The sequence below is a fragment of the Lactuca saligna genome, chromosome 4 (genome assembly GCF_052625555.1).
Source record: "Lactuca saligna cultivar CGN05327 chromosome 4, ASM5262555v1, whole genome shotgun sequence".
NCBI lineage: Eukaryota > Viridiplantae > Streptophyta > Magnoliopsida > Asterales > Asteraceae > Lactuca > Lactuca saligna.
Window position 1 is genome coordinate 335,827,494 of NC_136420.1, and position 16,995 is coordinate 335,844,488.

The 16,995-nt window shown below is 36.5% G+C and overlaps 1 protein-coding gene across 3 annotated transcripts; it reads left to right on the plus strand.

Annotated features, from left to right (window-relative positions):
* Positions 1-11,796: 11,796 nt before the first annotated feature.
* On the plus strand, positions 11,797-16,658 carry LOC145044187 (zinc finger CCCH domain-containing protein 41-like). Of its 3 annotated transcripts, none has more exons than XM_078993031.1 (5): positions 11,797-11,974; positions 13,004-13,674; positions 13,754-14,623; positions 14,968-15,321; positions 16,056-16,658. In XM_078993031.1, exons 2-5 carry the CDS (start codon positions 13,105-13,107, stop codon positions 16,443-16,445), a joined length of 2,184 nt encoding a protein of 727 aa, XP_078849157.1. In that variant the 5' UTR covers positions 11,797-11,974; positions 13,004-13,104; the 3' UTR covers positions 16,446-16,658. The 3 variants fall into 3 exon arrangements, with proteins under 3 accessions (XP_078849157.1, XP_078849158.1, XP_078849159.1); XM_078993032.1 differs by having other exon boundaries at positions 15,004-15,321; XM_078993033.1 differs by lacking the exon at positions 16,056-16,658 and adding an exon at positions 15,637-15,988.
* Positions 16,659-16,995: the final 337 nt, after the last annotated feature.

Below are 16,995 nucleotides of genomic sequence, written 5' to 3' on the forward strand. Positions count from 1 at the left end.
TCTTATGGCCCACCAAGGCCCAAACAATGGAAGCCCAAACTATGGCCCAATACCGAGAATGTCCAAGTCCACGTCCATCTGATGAGTACGCGGGGCGTACTCAGCTCGTACGCCCAACGTGCGCCTCAGGCTCCCAATTAACTGTTGGATAAGGTGTCTAAGTTTGTAACTATATTTGGTACGTACTTGACCCGACCCGGCATGGTCCATTTGGGTTGCACTTCACCGAAACAATTTATATGGATAATCTTTTGAGAATAGTGTATATATGATTTATTAATATATTACTAGTTGTAATATATTAATATGAAATCATATTATTTAATTAGTATCGATTAAAACTTAATTTAGAATTAATTTAGTGATCAAAATGAACTAATTAAATATGGACTCTTGTGTGTGTGTGTGTGTGTGTGTGTGTATATATATATATATATATATATATATATATATGTATGTATGTGGAATGGGCCAAGTTCATTTAGGATGGGCTAAGCTTGTATGGATAGTCCATAGAGTTTTTAACCCATGGATCCTATAGAAATGAAAGGTCATGGGTATTAGGGTTTACATGAATGTAACCCTAATCCTCCACACTATATAAAGAGGTATTTGGCACATGAAATGACACTAGTGTGTGTGAAAGGGTGGCCAATTACTACTAAGTGCATACTATTCTCTCAAGTTTCCAAGTTGGTTTAGTGATTTGTGATTCCACTTGAGGCATCCACATTATTGGTGCTAGGCTCTTAAAACTCCAAGCAATCAACCACAAGAAAATGTATGTTATTCTACTAAGGTTTTTATATTACAAGTACCCCATAACTTGCTAGTTAGGTTGAGAACCTTGGAAAATCAAATTTGCATGTATAATAGAGAAAACATAGATCTAAGGTTTCTAGGGTTGTATGTACACCATATTTTAGAGGATCAGGGAAAGACGAAGACGTGATCATGCATATCATCCCATGGATTTTGATATTTTGAGAGATGTATTGATACCTTGATTGTTTGATGCTTTGGAAAACAATGTTTATTTGACTTGAGGTTTTTATGAAAACGGTTTTGAAAATCAAAAAGTTTTACTATAAGTTTTGGGATGTTATATGTAACGCCTGTGTTTCTGGGCATGCTATTTTTAGCAATGTAATATTCTACGTTAACCTTTGTAACCCAATTTGAAATAATAAGAACGTATTATAACGAAAATTTTCTTTCCCAGCCTCCTAAAAATAAATAATAAAAATAAAGTCAAAATTAGCCGACGGAGTCTAAACGAAAGTTGTAGAGCGTAGTCTTACCTACGCGTGGATATAAAGAATGTTGAAAACGGAGTTCGTATGAAGAATATATGAATTTTCAAAGTTTATTAAATAATTAATATTTAAATTTATTTATTATAACCGATATTATCCGAAGGGGAGTCACCGGACTCATTTGAAGTACGCCCAACGTACCACTCGAGTGTTCGGAGTTCGTATGCGATGACGAAGAGGGCCGATGATGCACGCAGTGACGCCTCCGGAGGAGTACACCCCGCGTAAAACTCCCGTACGCCCAGCGTACTACCGAGGATCAGCCCGATAAAAGGGGATGCGAAGGCAACCGATTTTCTTTTACAAACCCTTCCATTTTCTCTCATATTTTTCCTCGTTTAGTGTGCCATTTATACCCCGAAACCCCGGTAATATTCCCGAGCCCCGAAGCAAGTCCTGAAGCCCCGAAGATCCCGAGAAGTTTGATTCCCGAGCCGATGCTCTGCCCGCGAGGAGCCCGGTTTTGTGAAGATCTTCCAGATCTACGGAGAAATACTACTGTTGCCCGATCATCTTCAGATCAAGTGAGTGTGTAGTTACTTTCTTATAGCGCATAATTATGAAGTATTTTATACGAAATACGTGTTACGTGTATAATTTTGTGGTTATGTGTGTGAATGTGTATTCACTTTCTTCTATCTCATAAATATGATTTATTCTCTATGAAATACGTGTTATGTGGGTGTGCCTCATCTGTTATGTGGAATATGTATTAAATGAGAATGCTATACAGGTTTTAAACTATGTATAAAAATATATATTTTTATCTACTAATATGTTGGGTAGAACATGGGTACATAGTTGGTGTGTGATAAACAGATGAGAGGCCTCGATGTTGTTGTTGTTGACCTAGTTATTTAGCGGAGTATGGATAACGACCACAGACTCCTTCTAGACAGTCTTGTGGAACGCTAGCAGGTTCATAACATGTAGGTGTTGTGAACGATGTGTTCACCGGTGTACTCTATCCCCCTCATGGTTGCCTTTAGGATATCTATTGTTGAGGAAACCCCTTAGCAGTAATGTCCATCCCGATGAAAATCCTAGATTAGGCCCCTTGAGATAGATGTTGTTTTAGGGACGTAAAGTGAGGATAACGGGAATGGGTAATCAGGTTATTGTTGGTTGGTGAAATTAAATATAATTTCTTTATTGTGGGTTGAAAACCCTATATGCTCACCAGGCTCCCAAGCCTGACCCACTCAGTTTTATTTGTATTAGTGGAAGTGACGCAATGGCATAAGATGGATGAATCATCGAGTTGTTTTGTTTACAAGTCTGTATATGTATATATTTTTTTGAATAACTTGTAATGTTATCGTTTATGCTTTTTGGTTTGTATCGGAATATGACATCCCGAGTTTTGATTATATAATGAAAATGCATCTCTTGATGAAATGCTTTGATAAATATCATTTTATCGAATTTTGTTTTGGGGAACAAATTCCGCAACTCTTTTAAATCAAAAGGATTTACTCTGAAATTATTTTAAAAGCATAAATGAAACCGGTCTTTTCTGGCCGTGATTTTTGGGATGTCACAGTTGGTATCATAGCATTAGTTTAAGCGAAGTAAGAATCTTTAGGATTTCTAGACTTAAACTTAGAATGCTAAGTGGAAATTTAGGTTAAGTGTCTGTTGGATTTTAGACAAAAGCACTAGTAAATTTTAGGAAGTTGCCTAAAATGCTTTTACGTGCTAAATGTTATATGTTACCATATATGATATTATTTGTTCGGATCTACGGTTTGTTGCCAACCGGATCTGAAGGTTTATGTGTTTAGGATTCTAAGCGCATGTCTACGATATTAGAACTAGCATGTAATCGTTTTCGGAGTGATAAGGATGATTTGAATATCTATCGTGAATGAAAATCTAAATTTCACCTTATTCGGTGTATAGATCAAAAATGGTGAGAACAAGAAGCGGTGTTGGAAACGCAAACGAGAACAGGAATCAACCGCCTGTAATTCAACAAGTAGTTGTTGAAGCTGCTGCACCAGAACAATCACCATGGTTGGAGTGCAAGCCATGATTCGGGATATGTTAGCCGAACAAAGGGATGAGATGCGACAGATGTTGCATAATAATAAGGACGAACCTATCATACCTATTGAGGAACCTGAATTGATTCCCGAGCAATCGGAGGAAGGGAACAATAGTCGCATTATGAGTCAAGTTGGGACTCAAGGAGAACGAAGGGACGATCTGGAAAGGAGAAACAACAAGGATGGGCGAATGTACAAGAATTTCTTGGGCGCCAAGTCTTTCTGGAAGCCCAAAGCCTGTTGAGATAATGAATTGGATCTCTGAAATAGAGATGGTATTTGAAAGTTGCGACTGTAGCAACAAACAGAAGACTGTTTTCGCAGTTAGACAACTGAAGACTGGAGTCTTGAGTTGGTGGAAGCTGTTGGCAGATACTATGCCACGAGGGAAAGCCCTGAAAATGTCATGGGAGGAGTTCTTGGAACAGTTAAGGGTGCAATATTGTTCAGAGATAGATCTGATTGATCTGAACAATGAGTTCCAAAACTTGAAGAAGGGGAGAATGAGCATAGATGACTATGCTACTGCGTTCACTGAGAAAATGAAGTTATTTCCGTACCTAGTACCAATGGAACTCTCCAAGATTGAGAGGTTCGCCAATGGACTGCCTGCCGACTTTGGCCCGACAGTCAAGACGACAACTACTCTGAAAACGGTTGTTCGAGCAGCTAAGAATGTGGAGGACCAACAGAAAGAAAAGGGTATGAAAAGGATAAATGTTGGTGAAAAGAGGAATTTCGATGGAACTTCAGGTTTCAACAAGAAAAACAATTTCCCGAAGTCTGGTTCGAGGGGAGGTGGAGGCGAAGCTAAATGATGCGACAAATGTAAGAAGAAGCATCATGGGAAATGTGAGGTAGTGGCCACATGCTACAAATGTGGAAAGCCAGGGCACTATGCCAATGAATGCACCATCTCTAAGAAAGTTTGCTATGGTTGTGGTGAGGAGGGGCACATCTCAAGGGATTGTCCGAAAAAGAAAGAAGCAGCTAGACTCAACATTCCGCCAAAGCCAAAGGCGAGAGCATTCCAGATGACACTGGAAGCTGCTAAAGATGAAGGTACCTTTCTCGTTAACAATTTGCCTGCCCAAATTTTATTTGATTTTGGAGCCAACTACTCCTTTATATCGCATGAATTTGGTAGAAAACTAGCTTTGCCTGTTGATAGACTAGATAATGCTTTGTTAGTCGAAGTTTCTAGTGGCAAGTTTGTACCTGTTAGCCATCGTATGAAAAACATCTTAATTGACTTAAATGGGAATAAGTTCCACGAGAAATTATTGCCTATAGAACTTAATGGTTTCGACATCGTATTGGGAATGGATTGGCTTAGCGCCAATGACACCGAGATATTGTGCAGAAAGAAGATAGTCAAAGTAAACCCGCCGGGGAAGGAATCGTTTATGGTGTATGGAGATAAACGCAGAGTAAGTTCTGGAATCATTTCTCTAATGAAAACCAGAAAATGTTTGACCAACGGGTGTACGTCATACTTAGCATTCATGGTCGATGCTAAGAAGGAAAAGAAGGTGATGCAAAATATTCCCGTTATATGTGATTATCCGGAAGTATTTCCCGAAGATCTTCCTGGATTACCGTCTGATCGGCAAGTAGAATTCCGTATTGACTTGTTACCCGGAACGACGCCAAGAGAAAAAGCACCTTATCGATTAGCACCGACGGAGATGAAGGAGCTGATGATGCAACTTCAGGAGTTATTGGACAAAGGTTTCATTAGACCTAGTTCATCACCCTGGGGAGCTCCGGTGTAATTCGTGAAGAAGAAAGATGGAAGTATGAGAATATGCATCGATTATAGAGAGCTGAATAAGGCAACGATAAAGAATAGATATACGTTGCCGAGGATTGATGACCTGTTCGATCAACTTCAAGGTTCGAGCTATTTCTCGAAGATCGATCTTAGGTCAAGATATCATCAGCTAAAAGTAAGAGAGCAGGATATAGAGAAGACTGCATTCAGAACGCGTTATGGACACTACGAGTTCTTGGTTATGTCGTTTGGACTGACCAATGCTCCAGCAGCATTCATGGATTTAATGAACAGGGTTTGTAATTCATTCCTAGATAAATCTGTGATAATGTTCATAGATGACATTCTGATTTATTCGAAAAACCAATAAGAGCATGGCAAACACTTGCGAGAAGTGTTAGAAGTTTTGAAGAAGGAGAAGATGTATGCAAAGTTCTCCAAATGTGATTTTTGGATTCGAGAAGTCCAATTCTTGGGTCACGTGGTCAACCAAGAAGGAATAATGGTTGATGCAGCAAAGATCGAAGCTGTGATGAAGTTGGAACAACCAAAAAGTCCCACGGAGATCCGAAGCTTTTTAGGATTAGCCGGATATGACCGAAGGTTAATCCAAGGTTTTTCTTCGATCGCTAGTCTATTAAAAGCTTTGACCCACAAAGGAGCTACTTATGCTTGGAGTGATAAGCATAAAGAAGCGTTCGAGAAGCTAAAGAAGAAACTATGCGAGGCACCGATACTTTCTCTACCCGATGGAGTTGAAGACTTCGCTGTTTAGAGCGATGCGTCTGGGGTTGGATTGGGTTGTGTTCTGACCCAAAGAGATAAGGTGATCGCATATGCGTCTCGACAATTGCAAGAGCATGAAAGGAACTACCCGACTCATGATTTGGAGTTGGCAGCGGTAGTTTTCGCCTTGAAAATATGGAGGCATTACCTCTATGGCACGAAGTGCAAACTTTTCACTGATCATAAGAGTCTCCAATATCTCTTTAATCAGAAGGAATTGAATATGAGACAACGACGTTGGCTATAATTACTTAAGGACTACGACTGTGAGATACTTTACCACCCTGGTAAAGCAAATGTTGTTGCTAATGCTCTCAGTCGGAAAGTCAATCTTGAAAGAAAAAGGCCAAGATCATTGAGAATTGAAGTTGTCTCGACTATTTTAGAAAGTATAAAGAAAGCTCAAAGTGAAGCTTCTGAGAAGAATGACCGAAAGGAGGAACGTTTGGGCAAAACGTTGGTGTTCGGTATAAACAGTCATGGACTGAAGGTGTTCCAAGATCGGATTTTGATACCTAAGACAGGAGGAGTCAGAGATCTTCTGATGGAAGAATCTCACAAGACCATGTACTCGATTCATCCCGGTAACACTAAAATGTATAGGGACCTGAAACCCTACTACTGGTGGCCGACGATGAAGCTTGATGTTGCAAAGTATGTGGCTGAGTGTGTGACTTGTGCAAGAGTCAAGACACAACATCAGAAACCGTACGGGAGTTTAGAACCATTGTCTGTGCCTATAGGTAAGTGGGAAGACATTGCTATGGATTTTGTCACTAAACTGCCCATAACAAAGAATGGTCACGACATGATTTGGGTGGTCGTTGATCGATTCACTAAGAGTGTGCATTTCATAGCAGCCAAGGAGAAATGGTCTATGGAAAAGCTTGCAAATTCTTACGTGGAGGAAATTGTGAGGCTTCACGGTGTTCCGTTAACGATTGTATCGGATCGTGATAGCCGTTTCACCTCGAGATTTTGGAAAAGTCTACAAGAGGAATTGGGTACCAAGTTGTGTTTAAGTACAGCTTACCATCCGCAGACTGATGGTCAGAGCGAACGAACAATACAAACACTTGAAGATATGCTAAGAGCATGTACCTTAGAATTCCAAGGTAACTAGGATGAGCATTTACCTCTGGTAGAATTTTCCTATAATAATAGTTTTCACTCGAGCATTAAGATGACACCTTATTAAGCTTTGTACGGACATAAGTGTCGTACGCCGTCTTGTTGGCTTGAGGGTGGGGAAAAGCAGTTTATGCGACCAGAGATAGTCCATCAAATTGCTGAAAAGTTGAAGATAATTAGGGAAAGAATGTTAGCAGCTCAGGATCGTCAAAAGAGCTATGCTGACAACAAGCGAAGATCGATGACTTTTGAAGTTGGAGATTCGGTTTTGCTTAAAGTCTCTTCGTGGAAGGGACTTATAAGATTTGGTAAAAGGGGAAAATTAAGTCCAAGGTTTATTGGACCATTTAAAGTTCTTCAGAGGATTGGGAACCAAGCTTACAAGCTCGAACTACTAGAAGAACTAAATGAAATTCATAACTAGGGATGTCAAAAAATCCTGTGGGACCCCGATCCCGTACAGGACTAAATTTTTAGAAAAAACGGGAGCGGGGGCAAAATTAAACCCCGTTTATTTTCGGGACCGGGATAGGGAGTTGGTATTTCCGTCTCGTACTCCCGTGGGGCCCCGGTAGTACATTTATGTAAAAAATATATATTTAATATAAAATACATATACAAAATAGATTTTCTAATTTTAAGTGTAGGTTAGGTTTCACTTTCTCGTTTCCAATTAATAGATATTGAAGAGGTAGTGAATTGATCATATATTTTTGGATATGTAAGTATTTTACATTTGTAATATTGGATTTGATATATTTTATATTTTTAAGATTGATGGAATTGTCGTTTTGGAATTTTGAATTCGTAATGTTGGATAGGGATGTCAAAAACCCTCGTGGGATCCCGATCCCGTACGGGACTAAATTTTTAAAAAAAATCGTGAGCGGGAGTAGGAGCGTGGGCAGAATTAAACCCCGCTTGTCACCGGGATCGGGAGTTGGTATTTCCATCCCGTACTCCCGCGGGGGCCCCGGTTGTCTATTTATGTAATATATATATATATATATATATATATATATATATATATATATATATATATATATATATATATAATATAAAATACATATACAAAATAAATTTTCTAATTTTAAGTTTATGTTAGGTTTCACTTTCGCGTTACCAATTAATGGATATTGAAGAGGTAGTGAATTGATCATATATATTTGGATATGTAAGTATTTTATATTTGTAATATTGGATTTGTCATATTTTATATTTTTAAAATTGTTGGAATTGTCATTTTGTAATGTTGGATTTTTAATTTTTTAGTTTCTAAAAGATTATGTTTTAAAATTTTAAAGTTATAAAAAATAGGCTTTTTAGCCTAAACCAAAGTAGTTGTTTAGCAAAAAAAAAAAAAAAAAAAAAAAAAAAAAAAAAAAAAAAAAAAAAAAAAACGAATTTTAAGCCTATAACCGGGGGCACCGGGGGACCGGGGGCAGCTATTTCCGCTCCCGTTTGGTCCCGTTGACATCCCTATTCATAACACTTTTCATGTGTGTTATTTGAGAAAGTTCATGGGAGAAGTTCCCGACATGATTCCACTTTTCCACTTTCAGGGTTAAGAATCGATGAGAACAAAAGGTTGATTGAAGAACCAGAGACAATCGTTGACCGAAAGACTAACAAGTTGTGACGTAAGATGGTTGAGTTAGTGCTTGTCCGATGGAAACACACGAATGGGGCGAATCTCACCTGGGAGACGGAGAGTGACATGATGGGTCGCTATCCGCATTTGTTTGTTGATGTGTGATTTCGGGGACGTAATCATTCAAAAGTGGAGAGAATTGTAACACCTGTGTTTCTAGGCTTGCCATTTTTAGCAATGTAATAGTCTAGGTTAACCTTTGTAACCCAATTTGAAATAATAAGAACGTATTATTTGAATATTATGTGTTTCGTGCTTAATTGCTTAATTATGTGATGTGATTAATTAAGAATAAAATGAGTGTCAAAATTTAAGTGTAAAATAAAGTTGATATCTTTGGATAATGTTGTAGCAGTTGAAACGGGGTTTCCAAATATATATAGAACGCCCAAATCTGACTTCGTATGAGGAAGTTATGATTTTCTGAAGTTTTGATTTGGCAGTATGCATCCCGAATACTCGATTTGAGATCGAGCTGTTTTTAGTCGAAACAATCTAAACGAGAACCGAATATCTCGTTGTTAGTAGCGAAACGATGAAAAGTTAGGCGAGAACGGACGTCGGACGAAGAAGTTATGAATTTATAACGAAGTTTTTCTACCCCGGCCTCCTAAAAATAAAAGTTATGAATTTATAACGATGAAAAGTTAGGCGAGAACGCACACAGTGACACCTCTGGAGGAGTACGCCCCGCGTAAAACTCCCGTACGCCCAACATACTACCGAGGATCAGCCCTATAAAAGGGGATGCGAAGGCAACCGATTTTCTTTTACAAACCCTTCCATTTTCTCTCATCTTTTGCCTCGTTTAGCGTGCCATTTATACCCCGAAACCCCGGTAATATTCCCGAGCCCCGAAGCAAGTCCCAAATCCCCGAAAATCCCGAGAAGTGTGATTCCCGAGCCGATGCTCTGCCCGCGAGGAGCCCGTTTTTGTGAACTTCCAGATCTACGGAGAAATACTACTTCTATAAGTCGTAGTGCTGCCCGATCATCTTCAGATCAAGTGAGTGTGTAGTTACTTTCTTCTAATGCATAATTATGAAGTATTTTATACGAAATACATGTTACGTGTATAATTTTGTGGTTATGTGTGTGAATGTGTATTCACTTTCTTTTATCTCATAGATATGATTTATTCTCTATGAAATATGTGTTATGTGGGTGTGCCTCATCTGTTATGTGGAATATGTATTGAATGAGAATGCAATGGCATAAGATGGATGAATCATCGAGTTGTTTTGTTTACAAGTCTGTATATGTATATATTTTTTGAATGACTTGTAATGTTATCGTTTATGCTTTATGGTCTGTATCGGAACATGACATCCTGAGTTTTGATTATATAATAAAAATGCATCTCTTGATGAAATGCTTTGATAAATATCATTTTATCGAATTTTGTTTTTGGGAACAAATTCCGCAACTCTTTTAAATCAAAAGGATTTACTCTGAAATTATTTTAAAAGCATAAATGAAACCGGTTTTTTCTGGCCGTGATTTTTGGTATGTCACATTATATATATATATATATATATATATATATATATATATATATATATATATATATATATATATATAGAGAGAGAGAGAGAGAGAGAGAGAGAGAGAGAGAGAAAGAACGTCATGTTTTATGCTTAAGATAGTAAAGAAAAAAATAAGGTAAGGTTGTTAGAAGATTAAGACATACAGTTGTTACTTAGAATTATGTAAATATGATATATACTATGGCTACAAGTTGTATTCTATAGTTTATGTTTTAAATATAGTTATTTGTTATGTTGGAAGTTGTTAAGTAAATTGTATTAAATCCCTTATAATATGTCATAGATATGTAGAGGTCATGATAAGAATATAAACACACAAAATTAAAAATAAGTTTACTTCCAATCAAACGTATCGTAATAAAAATATTTAAAAACTAGACAATAGACATTAAATTTCACATGCAAAACATAAACAAAATGTTGGTCATGATAAGCATATAAACACATAAAATTAAAAATAAGTTTACTTCTAATCAAACATGTTGTAATAAAATTATTCAAAAACTAGACAATAGACATTAGATTTCGCATGCAAAATAAAAACAAAATGTTAATTATCAAGCAACAAAAATGTCCCAGATTCATATAACAAAAATCAAAGTTGTCACAAACAAATAATGACAGGTCCTTACCAAATAAAGCTAGACAAGTCTTATTATCTAAATTTCTACAACAAGACACATTTGTTATACGGAAAACATAAGAATCTAAGTAGGCTAATCATATACCCTTTAAGTCTAAAAGATTTGAATCTAAATAGGCTAATCATTACCTTTTAAATCCAAGAGATTTGAAGTCAAAAATAGGTTTTTTTTATAAGATCTGTTCTCTATTTGGTTATAACTGAATTGTTCAATCGGACAATTTAGATTGTACTATTTGTTTCAGATATTTATATTTTTAAATTGATTTTAAGCTAAAGTAATAATTCACTTTAGCTTAAAATCAATCTAAAAATATAAATATTTTTTAATTATTAGAAACTTTCATCCAAGGTTGTCATGATCGAAATCTTACATCGAGTTGTTTTTCGGTTTGCAAGTTTGGGATCGAGATCCTTAGATCCCACAAAATAGAACATATTTATAATTTATAGTTTTAAAACATGAAAAATATTTCACTCATTCAATTTTTCGTTCAAAAATTACAAAAACTTCAAAATATCAATCATAAGTTACAATACAATATGATAAACGGTAAATTGGTAAATAGTAAAAGAGATAAAGTGATAAGAAAATCAAGAGAATGTAGGATCGGATCGGATCCCAATCCTACTATCCGACTCATTTTTCACACTTAGGATCGTACGATCCTACGATACTACGTCAAGGATCGTGATTTTGACAACCATAATTTCATCCAACATCGAGGCTATATGAATGAAACATACAAAAATTGCATTGCTTATTCAGGGGATATATGTATGAAATATACACAAATTGCACATATTTTGAAACATTTAAAAAGTATGAGGGTTTGATATGTAATTTCCCTCGGCCTATTTTCTATATCCACATCATGCCTTTCCTGCGTCTTAGGGAGAGAAAGTGCAGAACATAAGAGAGGTTACAACGAGAGAAAGCGATATATACATACATGTAAAACACACAACTAAAACGTGTGCTCCGCCATTTTTGAGACGAAAAGGAGCTCGAGTGAAAAATATATGATATCTAGAAACGCAGAAGCGCAACCCTAATTGCGGAATTCTATTGACCGAGGTTATTTTCTTCCATCGTCTAGTAATCTCCTGTGTTTTTTTGTCGTGTTGTGTAATTATTGATTGATGTTTCATGTTGAACTATGTGCGGTCTATTAATTGGTCCAATTTAATGCTATTTTCAAAATTGATGCATGTGAGACTTTTGTTGTTCGATAATGCTTTGTGGCTTAGGTTTGGAGGTTTATAATATGAAATTTTCAAAGTTTTTAGAGGTGTGGTTTACATTTGACTTGCTTAAGACTGAATTCGCTTGTCTATGATCATTCGGCATCTCCGTTTGAGATGTATAATGTCTGCTAAACCTTGGGGCATGTGAAATGCATTTGATTATGCAGTTCAATTTCAAGTTCTATGAAAATCGATTAGTAGACTCCATTTTACGTTTAGTTTTTGAAAAATAATTAAGATCCCTTTTGTGAACTTTTGTTTGAGGTTAATGATCAGCCTTTTGCATCTGAACATTGATTGGAGGATAAGAAACCCTTTTAAGGACAAGTAATATGATAGAAATTTTCAAGTCAAGCTGTAAAGTTGATGTTGTCTGGAAAGTTCCTTGTGAAGATGCTAAGAGTATGTACAATGATTCACATACTTTCCCGAAGTAGTTCTGATAGGCTACTTGATGTTCGCTATAATTGTAATAGGTTTATTCACGTGTAAATTATCTACAATCCGATTCTTGAAGCGAACAATATTGAATTGTTGATGAATCAGGTTTAGTAAATTTGATCATATGGTCTATGGCACAGTTTTTTGAGACTGGGAAGATTATGTAATATATCAAGATTTGCTACCATATTTGCGTGATAATGACTCTATTTTTGGGTTTCTCAATGCAATAGATATACAATCTATTCTTCTCTCCTGACTTTGTGTACTCTTTTCCTTTTTGATTTTGTGTTTCTTCAAAACTTAGAAATTTGCCTTACTCGCTTTAATGATTTAAAACATTTCAAAGAAGAATCAAGTTTAGATCTTTTTTATCGACGATATTTTTGCTTTCCTCAACTTTTATTTCTTTCTGCAGTATTTCAGGTTGATCCAGTGGCCTTATTTATCTTGTACAAGCCTCTGGAACTTGTAAGGTGTGTAAAAGTCTTATCGGCTGTCTTTATTCAAAATCAATCAATGGAGCTTAGGGTTTCAGCCCAAGATAAAGAAATCAGTGATGATGATGATGATCGAAACCATAAGCATCGTAGAAGAGATGAAACAAGGTTACATTCATTAGATGATGATGTATTTACAAAGCCATACAAAAGAGAAAGTAAACCTTCTCAAAATGGGTCTCACTCCAATGAAACATGGAAAAAGTACAGTTATAACCCTTTGGAGAAAGATAAAGGCTTTTCTCATTTTTCGCGAGGACCTTCAGATTTGAACCAGAAACTTAGGGTAAACCAACAATTTTCTGTTGACCATGGTAGTGTTTGGAGTCAAAGTCAACCATTTTCTGTAGGCCCTCATGGTCTTTTTGCAGGGAAGGGTTCAAATTCATGGGGTCCATTTGGATTGGATATGAATATGAATATGATCCATCATCCTGTTGGATTACAAGCAACATTCAGACCACCTTCTTTAAACATAGGACTTACAAGACAACGATGTAGGGACTTTGAGGAACAAGGTTTTTGTCTACGAGGTGACATGTGTCCAATGGAACATGGCATGAATCGTATTGTTGTAGAAGATGTTCAGGTATTGTTTTACCTTTTGGAAATCCAGTTTACTTTACATGGGTTTTAATAATGAGTTGGATTATTTTTGATTCATACAGAGCCTTTCACAGTTCAATCTCCCTGTATCACTTCCTAGTGCAAATCTAAATCTATCTATAGTGCCAGCTGGCACAGGACCTTCACCTTCAACAAACAGCAAAAGCTCACATGGTAAAAATATCAAACATGTTGTTGACTTTTCTGGTGCAGCTGCTGCTGACTTTTATGATCCTGATCAGCCTCTATGGGGTAATGCTTCTCATACGCCAGCTGGACCTCAACCAAATGATTCTTTGTTGTTGGATGCTAGTCCATCTGATAACCCTGATCATGAACTCTTTGTAAGCACGGGTACAAGATCTTATGCACAGGGTACAAGTAGAATGAAAACGGAAGAGAATATGCAAAAAAACGAGAGTGGAAATGGGCGTAAGCCTTCACAAAAGGCACAACGGACGTTATTTTTGAATGGTATTCCACATCAAAACAACAAAAGGGAAACCCTAATTTCCCATTTTAAAAGATTTGGGGAGGTTATTGATATATATATTCCATTAAATAGCGAACGAGCTTTTGTTCAGTTTTCCAAAAGAGAAGAAGCAGAAGCTGCTTTAATGGCTCCGGATGCTGTAATGGGAAATCGCTTTATTAAGCTATGGTGGGCTAATCGTGACAACATACCATTCAAAAGAAAAGATGATTCCCTGCATAATGACATAAATGCCCCTGTCCTTGTCTCTGTGTCTGCTTCTGATCATCCTCCAAAGCCTGTGGCTGTGGTTGCTAATGGCAATAAACAACCTCCTCCACCTTTGCAAAAGAAGCTGGAGAATTTAGAGGTTTTGAAGGAGGAATTAAGGAAAAAACAAGAAATGCTTGATCAGAAAAGGAATGATTTCAGGCGCAAGCTTGATAAACTTGCAAAACAAGTATGTGCTCATTTTGGTCTCTCTCCATTATTTATCTATTTATTTTTATATATGTGTAATATTTCTATAAATGAACGGTGTAGTATTTATTTAACTGTGTTATAAATGTAATTTTTTAATTTTTTTTATGATATAACAATTAATTCGAATTGATTGCATACAAGTTATTATTTTTTGGTTATATTTGTTTGATAATATAATTTATTTAGTAATTGTAACAAAAATAATGTTGTTAGGGTTGGAGAAGGTCTTAATAAAATGATTTTATATATATAAGAATTTCCATCTTGTGGATTTCTTAAACCATATTATGATCTGATAAATTACGAGGGTATATTCTGCAGACTACATTTCTAAAAGGTGAAGTGGCACCTGAACAGGTTGCTAAAAAACAAAAATCGGGAGGTTTAGCTGATTCTACAAAGGCTGCAAGCAGTGATCGTGATACCATTCTACCATCACCTCCTGATGACGTGGCAGCTAATACTAATAGCAGCAAATCTGTGGGTCCCACTCAGCCACAAAATTACAAAACAACCCCCCTTGGATTATCAGCATTGAAAGAATCTCCAAGGTTGAAGTTGAAATCACAATCATCTGTTGTTGTGACTGACACTGTGAGCAATCATCGGTTTAAGCTGGACAATCGTCCAACCGCATTTAAGATCATTCCACCTCTGCCAGATGGCCTTGCTCATGTAAGCGCTTCTATTCTATTCTATTCTCAATTCCTTTACTTTGAAAAATGCTTTAAGGTCATACGGTATTTCTTTTCTTTTAAAGCTTATATATACATGACCTCTTTAGAAGCATTTTTGCAAATACTTGAAGGATCCATGGTAATATACAAAGTTACCTCATATTTTCTAGACAAAACCTCATAAACGGTCCCTGTGGTTTCCCGAAATCTGGGATATAGTCCCTATGTTTAAAAAACGTCATGGATAGTCCCTGTGGTTTCAATTTCGTTTTGTTACAAACTCGATCTAATTCAGACCTGGTTATCAATTCAGAATGGAGAAAGTAATAGGAAAGAAGGATATACCCATCATACATTCCTTCAGGTATCATCCACCATAAAACAACAATCACAAACTGAGTATCTATGGTTCAAAAACCTAACCTTCATCTTGGCTTCAGCAACATTGATCTTAGTTTGATTTGGGATTGTAGATCAACAATCCGAACTGATTAAGTTCCAATTGAACCTTATCAAACACCTTTTTAAAATCCCAACTGAAAGCACGTCCAAAGCTAATCATAGTTTCAATTATTTATTATGAATAAAGCTATTTAGACCTTGATAAAATTTACTCCATCTTTCATGTTCAAGTAAACGACTTATATGAATCAACAAACTTTTTAGTAGAAACATGTGATGTGATTTTCTTTTTTTATTCATTTAATCATAGTATTTGGGGTGTGCATACAGGTTTCTGTTTTGAAGGAACATTTTTCAGCATATGGTGATTTTTCAAAGGTGCAGTTAGATTTAGATGATGACACAATCAAAACTTGTGCCACAATATATTTCACAAGCCGACATGCAGCTGAAAAGGCGTTTTTAAATGGTAAAAAATGGAAAGCTCACAACCTACACTTCACATGGCTAATAAATTCCAATTCCACCACTTGTAAACACCACAACTCAGATTCTTCTTCTAACCAACCAACATCTGTGGTGCTTGAAATTCCTAAAACTGATTATTCCCAAAAACTCTTGCTGTCATCATCATCTCGAGATGGAGAATTGGATAAAAGGGAACTTGTCAAGGAACCAGAACCACAAGAAGAAGAAGAAGAAAGTAATCAATCAGTCTAATTTCAGTAAAGTAAACCCTAGTTTGGTTTGGTTTGGTTGGGTTAGGTTAGGTGTACAGTCAGTCAGTCAGGTAAATGGTATACCAAAGTAGTAGTTTTTTAGTGTTAAGTTTTAGACTTAGCAATTAATTGCTCAATTTTGTAGTGTCTCCTCTCCACTCATCTGTCGTGCTTGCAGTTAAGTTTAGTTTGTAAAGGGAATTCTTAACTGCTCTCTCTCTCTCTCTCTCTCTCTCTCTCTCTCTCTCTCTCTCTCTCTCTCTGGTTTGGGAAAAAATTGTCCAGTTAGTACCAAGGATTATAATTAAGATTCATTTTAATAAATAATTCAGACATAACTTTGATATGCCGTTGCTTTACACGGGCTGTGGCTGTCATTAACATCTCTATAGTCTGCTAAGGCTAATGGATGTATCCTCTCACTTTTTCCCTGCCACTGATAGGCAATAGTCACCTCTCACTCCCCTCAAAATATACAGTATAATAATGTGAAGCATGGAAAAAGAGTGTGCAGTGCTGGGGAACTAACCACACTTACTGATATTTTTCAA